Source organism: Gadus morhua, chromosome 12, assembly GCF_902167405.1.
Source record: "Gadus morhua chromosome 12, gadMor3.0, whole genome shotgun sequence".
Classification (NCBI taxonomy): Eukaryota; Metazoa; Chordata; class Actinopteri; order Gadiformes; family Gadidae; genus Gadus; species Gadus morhua.
Window position 1 is genome coordinate 11236701 of NC_044059.1, and position 19138 is coordinate 11255838.

The 19138-nt window shown below is 43.1% G+C and overlaps 1 protein-coding gene across 1 annotated transcript; it reads right to left on the reverse strand.

Annotated features, from left to right (window-relative positions):
• Nucleotides 1-1421: 1421 nt before the first annotated feature.
• Nucleotides 1422-11414, reverse strand: LOC115555407 (oncostatin-M-specific receptor subunit beta-like). Its single transcript, XM_030372252.1, has 15 exons — nucleotides 11172-11414; nucleotides 10718-10835; nucleotides 9989-10170; nucleotides 8898-9037; nucleotides 8521-8545; nucleotides 7677-7799; nucleotides 7477-7559; nucleotides 7130-7364; nucleotides 6952-7044; nucleotides 6419-6517; nucleotides 5627-5791; nucleotides 4941-5181; nucleotides 4633-4708; nucleotides 3673-3839; nucleotides 1422-2324 (listed from the first exon to the last, which is right to left on the reverse strand). The coding sequence occupies exons 1-15, from the start codon at nucleotides 11266-11268 to the stop codon at nucleotides 2225-2227; spliced, it is 1944 nt and encodes a 647-aa protein (XP_030228112.1). The 5' UTR covers nucleotides 11269-11414; the 3' UTR covers nucleotides 1422-2224.
• Between the last annotated feature and the right edge of the window lie 7724 nt (nucleotides 11415-19138).

Sequence of the window (19138 nt, forward strand, 5' to 3'; positions counted from 1 at the left end):
GCTCTGGAGCTGGCGTGGGGACCGCACATTTTTACGGTCATTTCACGTTTTGTACATCTGAACGTGAGCGTGGAAAAGGACGTACGCCACGTTTTTGTGCGTACGCAACCTTAGTACATGAGGCCCCTGGTGATTATGCTTTCCTAAAACAAATACGTTGTTGCCTACGTACGTTCTGCTCTTCAATGGTTCACGAACCGTTGCCCTGTGACCATAATCATGCCGAAACACAGGATGTATCGAGTTATCGAAAATTGTGATGACCTGTCACTCAGTAGGCTAGCCTATCCTACGTTCCTGCAGTACCGGAGGATGCAGTTTCAGGAATGCATTTGCACTCTATAGGAATGCATTTCTAGCAGCATATTTTTTGAGGGTATCAAAATCTGCCTTTGATAATGCTCAGTGGTCTGGCCATCAACTTTAATCGTGAAGTCTCCAATACACTTTTTACTTGCGTCATTGATGTAATGCTTAATTGAAAAAAGCTCTTAATTGCTGGTTAAACACAAAGAAATACAAAGCTGTTTGGTGTTGGGCGTGCAACTCTTGGATCTTGTATTCTCAATGGGCGATAGCCATCGACAATGTGGAACCCAACCACAGATCCAGGCTCATATAGTTTGCATGTTGGTCTCCTCTCTGCTTAGAAACGCCTCCCGCCGGCACACAATGCCCCAGTAAACAACGCATGTGACCCAGGCAGGGGACTTCTACCCAGGGTTGATGGCGATGGCCAATCCGTACAACCAGATTAAGTCTGAACACTCGCTTCTGCTGTCTCCGTTCCACTGCTTCAGCCAAAGCAGAAGAGCAGCCTGGGGGTATGTGTGCGACACACACACACACACACATGGTCGCTCCTCGCCAGCCAACAGCTTTAGCGCCTGGGGGTGGCGCTAAAGCTGGCTCAGGAAAGGCTCAGGAAAACCAGAACCAACGATCCATCATGGCAACGCGGAGACCGAGGTGGAGAGGGAGCTGAACAATCTTGCTGAAGCAGAAGTACCGTGACTTGGATTACAACCTGTGCAGTCCACCAGAGAACGCCATAGTGGTGATTCTAATGTGTACAGTGTTATTATATCATGTTGACGAGTGTGTTGCACGTTATAGTTTATGCCCAGCCAACTTTTCCTGCCTTTACTGTATCAATGTGCTTTGATATTTTGAACCTCTAACATGTCTAAGTAATTGTAGTGTTACTATTCAGCTATGTAGTTATCATGTAGTTATAGTGCCTTCTCATAATTCATTTTAGGAAGCATAATCAAACGTAATACATAGCTGTTTGGGCGTTCATTTGTTCAACACATCTCAGATCCAAGTAGGCTACAGTCCCACAACAAGTTATAGACTGCGAAGAGCAGAAGGCAGGCCATGCTTTGTTTTTCTATTTGAAAACATGTATTGTCTGTGTATAGAATATCAACATAAGAAAAAGATATTTAATCTTTGGGTACACAGATTGGCATGTAATTCATACGTCTAGACATTCAGTGGTGTGTTTCCTCCCTATCTACCTCAATCTGACCACACACAACACCTATCACATCTCATCTGATCAGCTCTGGTCTAAGCACCATCACCTCAGAACTGCGATAAGAAAAAGCTGTGGTTTTAAGCCATGCCATTTCATTCTGCACTCAGTCATGCAAGTCAACCCACATAATCCAGAGAAAACAGTTGTTTCCTTTTCAGCACATCTAGCGGAATTTTTTTTTATGCATCACCAGCGGTTAACAAAGTGCAACCTTTAGTGCAACTGCATCTAGGTTATCGTCACAGGTTGAGACCACTTCCTGCATCACTGGCAACTCGATTCCTGACAGCAGCAGATTTTCTTCCAATTTTTTCTTTCTCTATAAATGCTGCCAAGCAAATACACACAGGGATGATTTGAACTACTGTGGACTCTGTGTATTTTAGAGTTGTTTTCAACACAGCAATGACATTATACTGTACGATCAGCTTGTTGAAGTGATGTCTTGGGACAGTTCTCTTTCTCTGTTTACTTGACACTGGCCATGATTAAAGTAAAAAATACTAGCTCGCACCAAGTATCAAATTTAAGATACAACAGAACAACGTTATCGTCATTTCACTGCACTGTATGGTACATGACAAATAAAGCCATTTAATCCTGAATCCCATCTATGGACTGGCCTACATCTTACAAGTTTTACGTCACCATCATAAGTTCCAGTGACCAACGGAGAGACCTTTACAATGTCGACGTGTTTTGGTCCCCGGATCTCAGTTCCTCTGCCTTCATGTCGAACACCAAACCGTTCCTGTACAGAACTTCCTCCTGATCACCAGGGGTCTCATTTATAAAACTGTGCGTGGGATCGTTACTAAAAATGTGCGTACGCCCAGAAGCCAAGTTTTGCCGCCAAAAAATATTCGGATTTATAAAACACTGCGTACGCACACCTGTACGCAATCTTTGCTTTATAAATCACATACTGACTATAATTGTGCGCAGCTGAATCAGCTTCACGTTCCGCCCTCTACACGCCCCTTTTTAACCATAAATGGTCAATGCAAATGACCTCATGAATGCGATCTGCATATAAAACAGACTCAGATGCCGGTATTATGTCTTGTTGGAAACAATGGCAGAAGTACTGAGAAAATCAAAAAAGCGAAATTTCACGGAGGTTGAGGTGGAGACACTTGTGGGTGAGATGGAGGCCCGAAAGGTAGTTTTGTTCGGCGGTCACGGGATTGGAATCGCCAACAACAAAAAGCAGAGTGAGTGGCAACATGTTGCTGCAGCAGTGAACTCTGTCAGTAGCACGGAGCGCACAGTCCCAGAATTAAAAAAGAAGTGGTCTGACATAGTTACATATTTTTATGTAATAAATCGTTATGGTCCCTAAATACCCTCTCCCTCCGAATCCTGCATGGTCCGCCAGAAGTGCCATATGGTGCAGCATTACCACGGCGCTCACCTCTGTATTTATAGGGTTACGGTAATAAGACTGACGAGAACGCCTTGGATAATCAGTTTGTAATTACCCACGTAAAATGTTCTTGAACATTTTACAAAATAATTTGTCCCCTTTTTAATGCCTGATTTGTCATGAATAGCATCAAGAGTAACGGACAACGATTGTGATCAGTGTGGCTTGGTTTTTCACACTTGGGATTTAATTGACATTTGATCATGTGTTTACAGTGTCACATAAAAATATTATGTTATTGACACATGTTGGACAGATGCTTTATTCCATGCAGTCGCGCCGTCAGTGGACAGTATGGAGTGACGGGATTAAATATAGAGAATTTCTTTTTATTTCTATTCTAAGGAGATATTTCTGGAGTTATAACTGAGAAATAACGCAGTGGACTTAAATTATTCTGATTAGGATTTAACGCATGATACGGGTTGAAATTAAATTGATGAAGGGCGATGATAAAACATAATCGTTCTTCTCACTCTGCAATTCTTCGGTCTGACTTCAGTTCACCACCACACCGTCTGTGTCGCCAATTCTCCTTTTCCTCCAAACCATGCGTACGCATGGGTCAGAGTTTGCTTAGGGCTGCGCACATTTTCCCGTCAAGTTGGTTTTTTATAGATCACAACCTTGGCGTGAAAAGTCACGTACGCAACTTTCAGCCCCGTTTTGTGCGTACGCAACGGTTATAAATGAGACCCCAGGGCTTTCAAAGGAGTCTCTGGAACCCTGCTGTGTCTGGTCTTCATCAGTTCCTATCAAGGTCTTGGATTGGTCCATGTCCTCCTCTTGGTCCTCAAACCAGTGGTGCTCTCCCCCCAGAACCGGCTGGTGGATGGAGACCTCGTCCAGGGTTTCTCTCTGCTCCAACTCCTGTGGACATCATCACACAACCAGAGAGCGGCCATCAAATGGGGCTCAGCGTCACATGTGAGGATGTACAGTCATGACGTGGTTTACCAGGTGTTTCCATCGACTCTAGCTCTCGCTCTTTACGAAATGAAAGCAAATCCAACATCCTTCCTGAACATATAGTTTTAACAAGCAGACCACAGAATAACTAATGAAAAAAAAAGGACTTAAATAGCCCTTCAAAGAGGATATGACATGATGTGAGACATCATCAAAAGGAGAAGTGGTAAACGTTGAAAAGAAAGGTTAACAGCTCTGAGTTCCAGTTCTACTTCACAAAGGCCGTCTGGGCTTCTCCTTAAGGACTCGTCTCGTACGGCTCTCGTGTGCACTGAAAATTAAAACATTAATTTAAGCAATTAATGTGGGCCCGTCCACGTTGGCCCTCGGGGCCAGGCTCTGAGGGTCTTACCTCGGGGAAACAGCAGAGGTTCTCTTTCCCTTGCCCCTAATAAAGATAATAAAGACCCTCCATCTTTAAGGAGCCCTTCTCTCCAGACAGACCGCGTCCTGTGACAGTTTTGCACGCTTTGGCGTCCTCGCTCTGCGAACCTTCTCAGCATAGTGGCGGCAGCCGGCAGCCACTGGACAGCCTTGTATAGCCCAGGTTGCCCATGTTGATTGGTACATTGATGAAATGGCAATGCATGCAAGTGTGCGCCCGGAACAAGCGCATTAGCTGAAGCCTAGATGACTACACCTACAGTTATAGAACTGGAGTTGTATAGCAAAACTATAGTCTGTCAGGCGTTACCTCATTATCTGCTTGAATCAAGGCTGGGTACAGGATCACCGGCTCCGGTACGGGCGGCAAAATCTTGCTCTTCAATCTTAATTTTAGAAGAAAACAACCAAGACACAAAATGTATCAAACTAGTTTCCCATAAAGAATTTTCCTATGGCATCATGAGGACCATTATGTGCTCTACTGCAGGCAGTGGGGATTCAAACCAAAGGTTCCAATTTTAAAACCCAAAACCTTGAATCCAACATCCCTCAATGTTTGTCATGCGGACAGCCAGTACGCACCACACCCTCAACCGTCAACCATGCAGCGCTCACCTCTTCACCAGCAGGGAGCCCAGGATGGAGGCCCCGAAGAAGGTGACCAGCAGCCCCAGACTGATCCACACGGGCAGGTTGCCCTCAGGAGACTTCTCGGAGCGGAAGGTTTTGATGGAGAGAAGGGCCTGGGGCCCGGGGCCCATGCTGGTGGCCCCGGCCAGGGTGATGTTGTAGCGGGATTCTGGCTGCAGGTTCTCCAGGCGGAACGTTGTTTCAGATGCGTTCAGATTGCGGCACTCTATGGAAATGGAAATGACAGGATGATATTAGTATTCTTTGTCCCCTCGGTCAGTAAAACATGTGGGCGTGTGTCCAAGGTTATTTTTATTAAATGGTGCAATTTGGTTTATTCTGATGATTTGTATCCCTGGCAAAGACAACAATTTATGCATGATTCCTGAAATTAAAAATGAAACATTTTATCTTCAATGTTTATCTTCTACTGGGGATGAAGAGATTTCTTCCCCTATTTTTAACAAAGTGTGTGTGTGTACATGTGTATGCAGATGGACGCTTTGGTAGCCAGTAGCCAATCATTGCCGTTTTTGTTGAAATTTGTGGCGAGAAAATTCATAAAAAAAGGTGAATCATGTCGGGGAAACATAAACACCATTTCGTCAATTAAGTCTGAGAAGATGCTGATTTTGGATTGGGGTTTGCCCACGTTTGTACAACATCCTCACCTTCTTGGGAGGGCTCCTGTTCCGGTGGTTTGGTGTGCTTGGTGTGACAGAGTGTGTAGTGGCTGATGAAGCCCTGCCTGGCCTCCAGAGGTATGGGCCGCCAGGACAGGTTCAAAGCGGTGTCCGTCTGACTGCCGCTGAAGCTCAAAGGCTCCACCAGAGGTACTGGAGACAGTTTGAGAAGAATTCAGGCTCCACTTACGGCCTTTGTTAAGGTTGTTTTACATTGTTCAGTTTATTTGTTCATATTTTCGTCCAAAATAACGGGATCGGAAATATGTATCCCAATGATCAAACATGGGCCTCTGAAGCAACAGACGGTGATAAATAGTTTATCAAACAATTATTAAAATAAGGATGATTACTTAATAATAATAATGATAATATTTATTATGATAATAATGAACAAGCATTTAAAATGATTCATGTTTTGCGTATTAGTATCAATATTATTTGTCTTAAAGGTTATATCAGCGATGTTGGTAGAAGTCACTTATTTTGGTATTTGAAGCGAGATCCCACACAAAAAGCCAACTCACTCCTACCTTCCTTGTTTCGTGCATCCTGTAAAAACGATCATGTATGCAGCGCAAAACCCCACAACACCCACTTGTGTGCTTCATGAAACTATTGAATAATTTCTCAATTCTGAAATAGCTTTCAGAATTGAAACTTGCTCAGGCTGAAAAAACAACAACCTGCATTACTCCAAAGTACCCCAAGTGGTACACCTACCCCCATTTATGAACCACTGGTATACAGTCACTACAGTGCAATTCCATCGTGAGTTACCGTGTTCCTTTTTGTACCACAGACACATCTCCACCGTCTTCGGGCCCTTGTGCCCACAATGGTATTTACGGAACACGTAGCGAACAAAGTCCTTTCTCTCTGGAACAAAAACCACAAGGTCAGAGCTGGAGGCTTTGACGCCGTTAAGAATGGAGATTACCATGATACAGCCATGAGGTTAATCCAGATTAATCCAGCTCCTATTCGTAACATTACCTCATTACTTTTCCTACTGTTAATAAATATTTAACGTAGTTTCGCATACACATTTGTACGACTCTGATTGAGTATGCAGACCACTTTTATACATATTTCTTTATAGTTGCGATTTTAATTAAAATGTTCTGTCTTTTATATTGTGCTCCAGTCCTTTACTTTCTGCTGGGGACCCCCACTACCCGTCTGCAAACCTCAAAGTGTTATAAGGCGAGCTATTAGTCATAGAGTAGAATTCCTCCCAGTCTTTTAAGTCAATCAAAGTTCATACATTCTGAGCATTCTGAGCTGGCGTAAGGGTAAGTGAAACCACTTACCCTTACGTAGAGTCCTCTCTTTAGCTGTGCCTCCCTCTTTAAACTCATACCACTCCACATGCTTTCCGTGAAAGGTTACATTTTTTTCACATGCTGGGAGGAAAAAGGGCACAAAAAGGTTTTTTTACTCACAAAAGGTTTTACCAAACACAATAGGTTTTGTGAAACACACACACACCTTTTAAATCTTGGTCAGGTTTTGCCGCTACGTTAACATAACCTCTGCTGGAGGCTCCGGCCGTGTTCACAGCCCTGATGGAGAGGTTGAAGGCAGAGTTGGTCACGTGGATGGTGTGGTTGAGGGAGGGCACTGTGATCTGGCACCAAGCCTTCTCCTTTACTGCACACGGGCAGCACGGGAGGTAAGTCAGGGTGTAGTTGACCCCTCCGGCCTGCGCTGCTGGAGGTACCGCCTGGTGAGGTATTTCATTAGAAATACACAACCTCTCATCAGATTCACACAGCTTTCATCAATCCCTTTCTAATTATTTCTTCAGATTGTCGTTGATCCATTCTCCAGCCTACCTTCCATGTAAACACAAGCTGCCGTATCCCTCTGTCAACCTCTGTGATGGTCTTTAGCTCAACATCTAGGCTTTGTAGGATTTCTGTGCAGAAGGACAAACGGACCAGGTCACTGTTCGGGAACACATTAAGTAGTTGCCATCAGTACACGATACCGAGTGGTACACACATTTAGAAGAGCTTCCGGGGTCAGAAGTTACCTGCGGGAACAGTGAGGTTTGCGGACCAGCCACTCCATAAGGGGGTGCTGACCTGCGTGGATCTCTGTCTAACCTGGACCTGGTAGGCCCTCTGTGTCTCCAGACCCTCCAGCAACACAGAGTCTGCTCAGATCACAAACAACACAGGTTGTTACAGTTTATGATAAGGGTACATTATTAACCATTGATAAATAATTTATAATGCAGTAATGCGCATTACTCAGTCCCTCCAGAAAAATGCAGCGTTTTTTTGTGATTGTTGCGGCCAAAAATCCGGCACGTTTTCTTAAAAAATGAGATGAAATATGTGGCGTATTTGTGCAACTTTAAGCGATGAAATTGCGGGAACTTGCGAAAAATGCAGCTTCTTTGATGACGTTCACGTCGCATAATTACATCACATCATAATGTTCCCATGGCAACAGGGGGAAATGGCTGCTCTTGTGCGAGGTAAACGCAACATTTTTCAACTTTCTGCTAAGATATGTGACTTTTTTGCAACGAAAATGCGGGGATTATGAAATCATGCAAGCCCCGCATATTTTGCACGGAAATCTGCAATTTATGCGGTGAAAGTGCGGCATATTTGAAAAAATGCGGCCCCTGCATGAATATGCAGAATTTGGCTGATTATGCGTTGAATTATGCAATCGCATAATCGCGTTTTTCTGGAGGGACTGATTATTATATAGAATTGGCACAGGGGTTAGGGTTAGAGCTACCTGGGATCTGTTTGGTATAAAAGATGGCCCTGGATGCATGTACACTGTATGGCTTATTCACTTAATCTTATTCAAAAGGTAGAGCTGTCATGGTTTACATAGAATGTAAAGGGAATACCTACACACATTAGTCTCTTTTTTCACTTCCTAAAAGAAATAGAGGAGAAACGGTCCAATAAATCAAACACAGAAGATATTACAAACAATGGTTACTTTACAGCAAACAGTCCAGCCTTCTACAAATGTACATTTCATATTTATGGACGATTTATCCATTTCCCAGATGCTTTCACCCGAGGTGATTTACAGTGAATTCAGACACATGTCATTCATGAGCAGGCAAGCCTTAAGCACCTTGCAGAAAGATAACGAAGGACAGACAACAACATGGATCTTGAGTTTTGAATCCAGTATCTTTCAGCTGGGAGTCATACCCTCTAGCCCACCATTCTACCCCCATATTCACAGTGAAACATATATTGTACTCATCATCACTTACATGACTCCATGTCTGAGTTTTGTTTTCCACGTGTCGAGCCAGAACCTCTGCAGAGGCAGAATCCCCCTGGCTTGGCCATGTTAGTTTGAGCTTGTGGTCGGACCACAAGGCAGCCATTTTCACCGGCTCTGGAAGCTTCACTATGGTTGCGAAGAATGAACAGAGGTTATAAAGTGAACACAGCGGTGTGTCGGCCATTGTGATATGTTACACCGTTCATTTGATCCATGAAAGACTTGCACTTGAATAAGTGTTACCGCTTTTGTTTATCTATGTATGTGTGCCTTGTCTTTTTATTACTGGTTTATTCACCAGCTTGGTGAACAAAACCAAAGAAAAACTATTCTGTAATGTCACTGTTGATCCCAGGGTAGAAGACAAAATGTCTGCCACACCACAAGCCCAGCCTGACAGTAGAACACTAGGCACACCGCATTGCACATGCGTTGTTGCCGCTTCAGAGTAAACAGGTGCGCCTCACGAAAGTTGAACTTCATTTCACTTTATGCAAATAAGCGCGTCGGCCGTGCGTTAGGCAGTGATTGGACAATCGACATTCAGTGAGTACCCGTAAACCTTATGGACTCATTTCATTTCCTGGTTTTAAGCACTTCCATCGACAAAGTGGTCAACTTCAACCAGAAGCCACTAGAGAGGGCGGAAAGTTGCCACGCGTTTGGCCGGGCCGTACGGTCGACCTACCACTAATGAGCCAAAGTCGTGTAGTTGTTTGGTTAGCTTAGTGTTACCTACGGTACCCAGCGCTACAGTGGTTTTGTTGTTTAGCTTAGCGTTACCTGCGGCACCCAGCACCACAGTGGTGTTGTTGGGTTAGCTTAGCGTAACCTACGGTACCCAGCGCCACAGTGGTGTTGTTGGGTTAGCTAAGCGTTGCCTACGGTACCCAGCCCTACAGGTGTGTTGTTGGGCTAGCTTAGCGTTACCTGCGGCACCCAGCACCACAGTGGTGTTGTTGGGTTAGCTTAGCGTTACCTACGGTACCCAGCGCCATAGGGGTGTGGTTGGGTTAGCTTAGCATTGCCTACGGTACCCAGCCCTACAGTGGTGTTGTTGGGTTAGCTTAGCGTTACCTACGGTACTCAGCACCACAGTAGTGCTGTTGGAGGTACAAGAGGCGTTCCCAGCGTGGGCTGTGACCACTATGGAGACTGTTCGGTTCTTGATGAGGTCGTCTTTATCCAGGTAAGTCCGGTTGGTCGATAAGTCCCTCCACGACATTTCATTCACGACATGAAAGGGCGGTTCTGTCGTGCTGCAGGCCGACAAACACACGCCCGTCATTTGAGCAGCACCAAATTATAATTAGAATCGCAACCACTGGTAAGCCATGGCTGATGCCTCAAAGGACACTCACGGCTTCACTACATGACCGATTCAACACAGGCCTATGCATTTGAAAGCAAAAGTTATGAGCACTCTCTCAAACACACACATTATCACTCACTCTCTCTCTCTCTCAATCTCTCTGTCTCTCACACACACACACACACACACTATCAATAAATCTCTCACACAAACACGAATTATCACTCACTCTCTCTCTCACACACACACACACACTATCACTCACTCTCTCTCGCACACACAAACACACACAGACACTCACTCACTCTTACACACACACACACACACACACACACACACAAACAAACACTATCACTCACAATTTCTTTCACACACACACGCACACACACACACACTTTCAATGACTCTCTCTCACACACACACACACACACACACACACACACACACTAACACAAACACTTTGAAAACGCTTGTGTTTGGGGAACGTTGCTTACTTGAGTAACAGGTCATAGGTCACATGAGTAGCAGAGGAGGACCGTTCCCATTCACATGTGTATTTTTGTGAACTGGAATTATTCCTAAAACACTTCGGTTTCCCAGGGGCCTCACATCCTGGAAGTTAGAAAGAAACCTCTCAAAACACATTCTCCTTTCCAAGGTCAACACAGTTAGCTACCAAGGCTAACACGCTGTTAATTGTCACCATTGTTTTAATGAGTTTCACTGCTTACTCCGCTGAGATTTAAAACAAGGATACCAAATCTAAAAAAAAAAATGAAGGTTGCGTTGATAAATCCACTTAATCTCCTGATAGTCAAACGTAGTGGTGACAGAACCACATTCATCTGTCTGTGGTCTTATCCGTTCAAAACAGCAGTGAAAAGTGAGATCCCGTTGATAACCATGCAGCATTCAAGAAGATGTGAGGGTGGGTTCTCGCGTGATTACCTTTGCTGACCGTGGCTGCCACCACCATCACCCTCAGGGCTAACAGACACAAGAACCGCGGGCCGCTCCAGCGGGTCAGGAGACCAGGAGACGGCATGATGGGCCGCGGGAGACGGTCTGTTCACAGCAAGCCCCTGCGTTATGGCGCGTTTGTTTCACATGCCTTCCTGTATCTCATCTGACTGTGTCTGTGGTAAGGAAATGTCAAGGGGGTTTCGTACCTCAGCTTTGGTAAAAAAAAAAAACAGTTAACCACAAGTTGCGTGCGTCGGAGCGTTCACGCGTGCGTACATGCAGGCAAACAATGACAAGCGGAAAAAAAGAAAGGACTTAACATCGGCACTTTTAGTTTCAACCAACAGGTCTATGGACGGAAAATTAAAATCCTGAGCAAAACACTGTAGCTTTCGACATAATGGACTAGCCGGCTACATAATATATTGATTATGGTCGTCTTTCACGCAACGATGGGATGACTACGGAGTCCCGGAGGGGTCATAGAGGATTTATTTCAAAAGTTTAATCATGCTTCATTTGCGCTGCAGATAAGGTGTCATCCCCCTCCCGTACAAGTTTATTTGAGGCGGGAAAGATACAAAATGAGGCGGGGAAAATACAACGACGGTAACCAAAATGGCTGCCGCTGATGAAGAACAGTTGGTCGTTTACAGCGGTCCCCAACCACCGGGCCGCGGACCGAAACCAGGCCGCGGGACATTCCTAACCGGGCCGTAGGTTAACGAGCCTACGACATGACTAGAAAAAAAATATATATTTCATTCATCTATATGCAGTTGTTAGATTGCATATAACATGTTTGCATTTTTGGCAACCTCTGCGCAACATAACCCAACCACCCAGTGAATAAACAGTGCTTGTTTTCCTGGCATTTTAGGTATTATCTGAAACCTTATTCTCTTTTGGGTTCCATCTTGATTATTAGTTTGTGTAGTCCTACACTTTGTGTGTTCTCTGCTTTCCATCTTCATTTTCGAGCAAAGAAGTGTATGCAGGGTTTAAAGGAGGGTTTTTTCCTCATCTCCAACCTTTACTTCCGCGTAAATTTGCTTTATCTGCCTATCCACCGTTCAGTCGGTTCAATTTTTTTCTCTGTTCTCTCTTAAAGATCGGATGAGGTGGGCGCCAAACATATTTTCAGCTTCACAATTTGCTAAATCCACCACTGTGAATACCTGCCAGTAAAGGGTGCAGCAAGATGAGGAAGTAGAAAAACGTTTTTTTATAACCTTTAATGCAATCAAATCATCAACAGCCGCAGTCATGTAGAAAATTTCAAACAAAATACTGATGTAGGCCTAAATGCGTAGTCCTGTTTGCTTAGACTGCTCTTTCATTTTCTGCACAAAATACAACAGAATTAAAAACGAAATGTTTTTTTTTTACATTTTTCATTTCCTTTTTAGCTTGACATTTTTACATTGCATGAGTCATTGTACATTTATAGACTTTAAAATTAAAAACTGTCTCTGACATTGCTTTTATAATGTGTGTGTGTGTGTGTGTGTGTGTGTGTGTGTGTGTGTGTGTGTGTGTGTGTGTGTGTGTGTGTGTGTGTGTGTGTGTGTGTGTGTGTGTGCCACCTTTCCTTAGCTCCTTTCTGAATAGCTGCCTGTAAAGGGCTTAACGAAGATAAGGAGGAAGAAACACAAGAAGAATCGAAGTCAAACAAGCCAACACAATATGCTGTTGTGTATAAAACTCAATTACAACAACAAGTCAGAATTCAGTTTACCTAATTCACTATTTATGAGAGGATTTTTGTACTGTAATGTATCATTGCAACAGTCATTATATTTACTGTTAAATTGCATCCTGTTGTGGGACTAGTGCGTGTTTCTAAAAAAATAAATAATCTAAATATCTGCGTGTAAAGGGTGCAACAAGATAAGTAGGGCGAAACACAAGAAGAATCCAACCCAACAAGATGACTGACGAGAAATTATTCTATTATTCTAATTAGTCTATTAGAGAACCACACGACAATACAAACATGCTTACCCTTACTCTGAGTATTGAGAGGACACTGTACTCAGCTTTACCTGCCTATCCACCATTCAGTCAGTACATATGTTACTCCATTCTCTTTTAAAGATTAGATGAGGTGGGCCCCAAATTTGCTAAATCTGCCTTTGGCTAAAACAACTGAACTTGAACTGAAGTCCTCTCTGCACTATTTTGGCCTGGTTGCACGTTGATCTTGTTTGCAACCGCGGGGAAGTTCGCTTTAGCTTGGATTTTCGACGGCCATCCACTCCGGACATTCATTATGAATATTTGACTTGGAAGTAATTGCATTTGATTTCCTTAACTTGAGATGAGCAATTAGTGACGAGTAGCGTGACTTCTGGTTAACTGCGACATGCAAATCTAGAGGTTTGAAACCCCTTGACATTTCTTTGCAACCACAGTCGGTTCTAAGAAGGCATGTGAAACAAATGTACCAACAACTCATACGCTGGCTGTTAATGAACCATCTGCCCTTCTTTCAATATCCGTGAAGTCCCACCAGCTTGAGCTCGCTGCGGTATTTATGGTTGTGAGCCATGGCTGTGGTGGGGTTCTCTAGAGACAGCTCAGGAGTTGCGATGTCCCAGCCTATTAACTTCTTGAATCAGAGTCGCAAGGGAAGTTGTATGGTTAGAGATAGAACCGCAAACAGCTAGTTTTGTCACTGCTATAACTTTGAATATTTGTAGATAAGGAAGGGCTTTATAAGTACCCTTGATTTGTAAATCCTCTACAAAACACTTCAAACACTTTTTAACCTTCATTTTATTTCCTGTTTCATTGTATACTACTTAAATAAGTATAATATGTAAAGTTTCCTCGTTAAGATCTAAAAATGACTAGACCTATTTTATGCATTATGTTGAGTTGTTTGCTTAAATGATCCCATACTAAGAAGGTTCAAAACCAGAGATATTATTCAGGGTAAGTTCGATTTTGTTGCATGTCAATGGGGTTGTATGCCCTTTACCCCCAAACTCCAGGGGACAATGTGAGGGTGGACTTCTGGTCGTGTGATGTCCACAGGAGGAGTTTACATTTACGTTTAGGGCATTTAGCAGACGCTTTTATCTAAAGCGACTTACATCGGTAAATACACACAATGACACACCGACGGCAGAGTCAACCATGCAAGGCGACAGACAGCTCGTCAGGAGCAGTTGGGTCTTGCTCAGGGACACATCATCACTCAGCTAGGAGGAGCTGGGGATCGAACTAGCAACCTATAACCTACAAGACAACTGCTCTACCTCCTGAGCTAAGTCTCTGCCCATGAGTTGGAGTGAAGAGAGACCCTGTAGGAGGTCTCCGTTCATTGGCCAGTTCTGGGAGGAAAGCAACACTGGTTTTAGGACCTAGAGCCAGGAGGACATGGACGGCCAATACCGTAATAGGAACTGAAGGGATCCAGAGACTAATTTGGAGCCCTAGTGATCCAGAGTCTAATAACTCAATCCAATGCAGGAAAAGCAGGGAATGTGCCAGAACAGCTGATGACGAGCATACAAGTTGGAAGAATCTACAAACATAACAAATCTGTTAAACCTGCTTGCAAGGTTTGAAAATAATGTTAGATTAACGATAAAAGAGGGTTTCGTGTTTTACAAGTCTTTAACAGCAAGTTCTCCTACTGAGGCCATTTCTGACACATATGCGTTTCCTGAAATTCAAACAGAAATTATTGCTTCCAATGTCTGGGATGGTTGGTCCAACTGATGCAACACTGGGCCAGGACAGTGGAGTCTCCTGGCTGAAAGCTGCCGCTCCAGAACTAGCATCTGTCCCCTGCAGTGTTCACAGAAGCGCTGGCTATAAAGAAAATGCCTGAAGCTCTGAAGACTCTTCTAGATGAAGCTATCAGAGCAGTCCACTTCATCTAAAGCCGCCCCCTTGCGATGATGTTTATTTACAGTTTTATGCGGAGAGATTGGCAGTGACCATTAGCAGCTTCTGTTACACACCAAGGTCAGGTGCCTCTCGAGGGGGGGAGTGCTGATGAGACTTTCTGAATTGAATGATGAGTTGAGGGTTTTTTTTCTCAACACAAAGTTTGAAATCGCACCACACTTCTGTGATTTTGAGTGGTTGACTGAATTGGGATTCCAGGACTCAACCACTCTCTCTGAGGAAAAGCATTGACGATCTGCAATGTCCAGAATAAGAATAGAAGCGACCATGAAAACAAATGGATATGTGGGACCGGCAAACTTTGACTCGTTGGAGGAAGACATGGCTTCTTTGAGACATGTAATTGGCTGAACCAAGGAATAGGGATAGTTATATACAGGATTTCAACAGTACTTTTTCTTTCAGATACACTTTTTATCGGTTACTGTTCTTTATTGATACTATTATCGTTATAATATAACAATAATAATAATATATCATTTCGGAACAGCATTAGAATTTATTTGTAGTTTAAATATGACACGATGCAGAAACACTAATGTTTCCAACAGCAAAGTTACTACAACATCTAAAATGGAGTAAATGCAGTAACATTTATAATATAATAATATTATACCTGCTGAGCTAGGGTTAGGGTTGGGATCCCATCCCCCCTCCCACTCTACCGATTCTCAGCAACCAGCTCCTGCTTCAATTACCATTCATCATCTTATCTTAGCGAAACATCAAGGGGCACAATCTCACACAAAGGGCACAATCTACAAACTGTGTTATACGCTTTATATTATATTTCCTTGTGTACACTGCCCTGTGCCTTTTTAAAGCTTGGGCCCATAAACAATGGCTGTTACGTAGACAATGTAATCATATTGGAAAACGTGCCAGTATCCTTGTTGAGCAATTCCATTAAGTCTGTGCCATGAATCATGCTAGAGGATTACGTCACAATACTGTATACTTGAGCTGCTCAATCTTGTTCTTCAGGTTGTCTGAGACTAGCACTATCCGCTGCTTCTCTTCGGTGCAGGTCTCATTAATCGTCGTCTGTATACCAACATGGGGGGGAAAGCCATTTTTGTGTCACTTTTGCTGGGATACTTTCACGTAGCCAGTAAGTACATGCATGGATGTGTTACTTCACTTCTCTACTTAACAATATAAATATTTGATCTGTTTCTACATCCTTTACCGCACGTTTTGATGCGTACGTTTAGATCCTATCTTAAGGAAATGCATGAGTGTGATTCGTTTTTTTTTCAGGCATAGTAGAAATTGAATACATAATAGGCATAGGGAAAATGCCTATAACTCATGTTTTTTCTCTTAGCATACCTATATTCTTTAGCAACCATTATTTTCATTGGTATAAAGTTCTTAAAGGGGACCTATTATGCTTTTTCGACTTTTATGACCTATAAACGTTGTTATAATGATTGATAGTCATGTTTAACCACACACAAAAAACAATGTAGATTTTCGGGAAACTCTTCATCTCATCATCTTTCTCTGTCAACGCTCGGTTTCGTCCTTCTCTGCCCCCTCGCCCCCCTCCTGCCAACCCAACTCCGTTGTGATTGGTTACCTTCCTTGAAGCGCGCGAGCGGGCAGTTTGACCAGGCATATGGGGGCGCGGCAGGAGTGCATCTACGTAGATGATTTCCCGGAAATGTGAACAAGTGAATCGCAAACGTTGTCCCGAGCAGGGCTGGACTGACCATCTGGCATACCGGGGGTGGGCCGGCAGCCCTTTTGGGCCGACGAGGTGTAAAAAAAAAAAAAATAATAATAAAAAAAATTATCATTTCTTTTAAAAAATAATTCGGGGCCTGGCCCGGCCCGCCCCTACCGAGGGCCGAGGTCCTTTCCCTCTTGTGTGTGCGGGCTGCCTGTCAGTGTCAATCAGTCACATGATATCACATCGCTTAAAAACAATGGTGAAGAAACGTAAAGGAGGCGCGGAGAAACTCAAGAGACAAAAAAAGACAAGCCCTGGAGGCAAACGCTGCAAAATGTGGAAAAAATATCACACATGTTTGCTGCGACAGCTGGAGCTGGCCCTTCATCAGCACCGCCACCACCGACTTCTGTGGAAATTGCAGCGGCAGAGGCCGAGCAGAATGGCGGCGGCGGGGTCGAAGAGGGGAATGAATGGCGGCCGAGGCCAAGATCAGCGATAGCTGGCGGCGGCAACAGCCAGGGCTCAGGCGAGGAGATTGGGAGTCTCTTTCCGCTCAGCGGGACAGTTGCTGGACTAGTGGTAAGAAGTTGTAAATTAAGTTATGTTGCTAAAAGAAAAATGTGTAGCCAGCTTGCTTAATTATAACACAGCAAGTGTAGTTTGCAGCTAGCTGCCTGGCCTGGATTATAACATCATGGTGTACAGAGCCAGCTCAAAGTGGCTATTTTAGCTAACACCACAATTAGCCCTACTAAATATTTGCTAGCTCTTGTGTTTTCTTTGGGGAGTTAAATAGCTCTGTTGTTGGTGGACTGAAAAAGTTTAATTATTGTGCTAGTTGATCATCATTAAAGTGAGGAAGCTGCATGTTTTATTTGCCATATTAATTTATTAGGCTAAGGCCATATGGGTAAACAGCTCTTTTGGGACAAAAATAGATAAAACTTGTTTATGAGCCAGCTTTTGTGTAGCCTATGCTATAAGCTAAATAAATTTAATTTAAACAAACATGCATTCCCAGGGGAAAACAAATGATTTTTATCTATAATTTAAAAACCCAGACTGTAATTTGACCTGAACATTAAAAATGTATTAATATATTTCAAAGTTAACAGTAATTGCAGAAAATTATGTTCACTCAAATATGCAACTTAAAGTACTCACTTTCTACTTTCACAACACTTTGAGTTTTTGAGGCCTTAGGCTTTGTCTTGTAGAAACATTCAGAAGATTAGACGACCACAGAATTGTATTTAATTTTTACAAGCTGTTGAGTAATGCATCTTTTATTAGACCTGCTTTCTATACCATCATGTACTTTAGAATGCTAACATTAAGTGCACCATTACTTTTGTGAACTTTTTTTCAAATTGGTTTACTTAGTAAAACAACAATTTGTGCATTTTGCCTATATAACTATATTTGAATGCATCTTTCCACCTCTTTAACTGACAAATCCTTTTAACCTCAATCAATTGTGTGTGTCTCCTCATTAATGAAACAGGTTGAGCCACTATCCACAGAGGAGGAGTGGGTCAAGAGATAGAGCAAGCAGGCCCGGTTCGAGAACAGAATGCCTTGGGGTGCATCTGAGATTACAGGGGGTGCACCAGTACTATACTAAAACCAGCTACCCAGCTTCAGTTCAGACTTCGCTTTTTTACACACAGGCCTTTCCTACCATAGACAAGCACTTCTGCGTAGTTCTACTCACATGTTGGGACAACAAACAATTACTGTGCTTAAAAGATGGTATCATATCATGTCTTGTGATGTGGAGAACATTTCAGCTGCAACATTAGCTTATTGATATCTTAGATAGCTTTGAATATGAGATAGGTTTTTGAGGTGTAAAAAAGAACAGAATTCTACGCAAAAAAAAAAACATGTGACTGCAATTCAAAAATAACGTTTATTTTTTATAAATTGTGGCAGGATATTTGACATAACAAATAATTGTACATTGCCACTTAAAAATAAAACTGATTTTAGCTGAACAAGGAAAGAACACTTTCAGACTTTGAACTTTGAACAAAAAGTAATCATACTCTTAAAGTTAACACGATTGTAAATAAATGCAATAAAAAGAAATATGGGTTCTTATGAACATAATACATTTAATACATGTATTGGACATCCAACGGATATCCAACGGATATATAACTGTTGCTGCCGAAGAAGTTCAACGTCACTACCGTGCGCACCATAGATGTACTATATGGGTGCGTGCATTTTGCACACGATGCCGGCCGGCGGCCAATCACAGCAGCGCTGATATAGAGCGACAACATTGCGACCTCGAGTGTGATATTGCTTTATGCAACAGTTTAGGCCTACTAGTAAAATGTACTGT

What these genes read in the sequence shown, in the direction of transcription:
- LOC115555407 (XM_030372252.1), bottom strand. Translation starts at nt 11,268, where the DNA reads ATGCCGTCTCCTGGTCTCCTGACCCGCTGGAGCGGCCCGCGGTTCTTG. An exon ending in GGCAGCCACGGTCAGCAAAG is followed by an intron (nt 10,836 to 11,171) that starts GTAATCACGCGA and finishes TCTAACTTCCAG; the next exon opens with GATGTGAGGCCCCTGGGAAA. An exon ending in AAACTCAGACATGGAGTCAT is followed by an intron (nt 8,546 to 8,897) that starts GTAAGTGATGAT and finishes TATTTCTTTTAG; the next exon opens with GAAGTGAAAAAAGAGACTAA.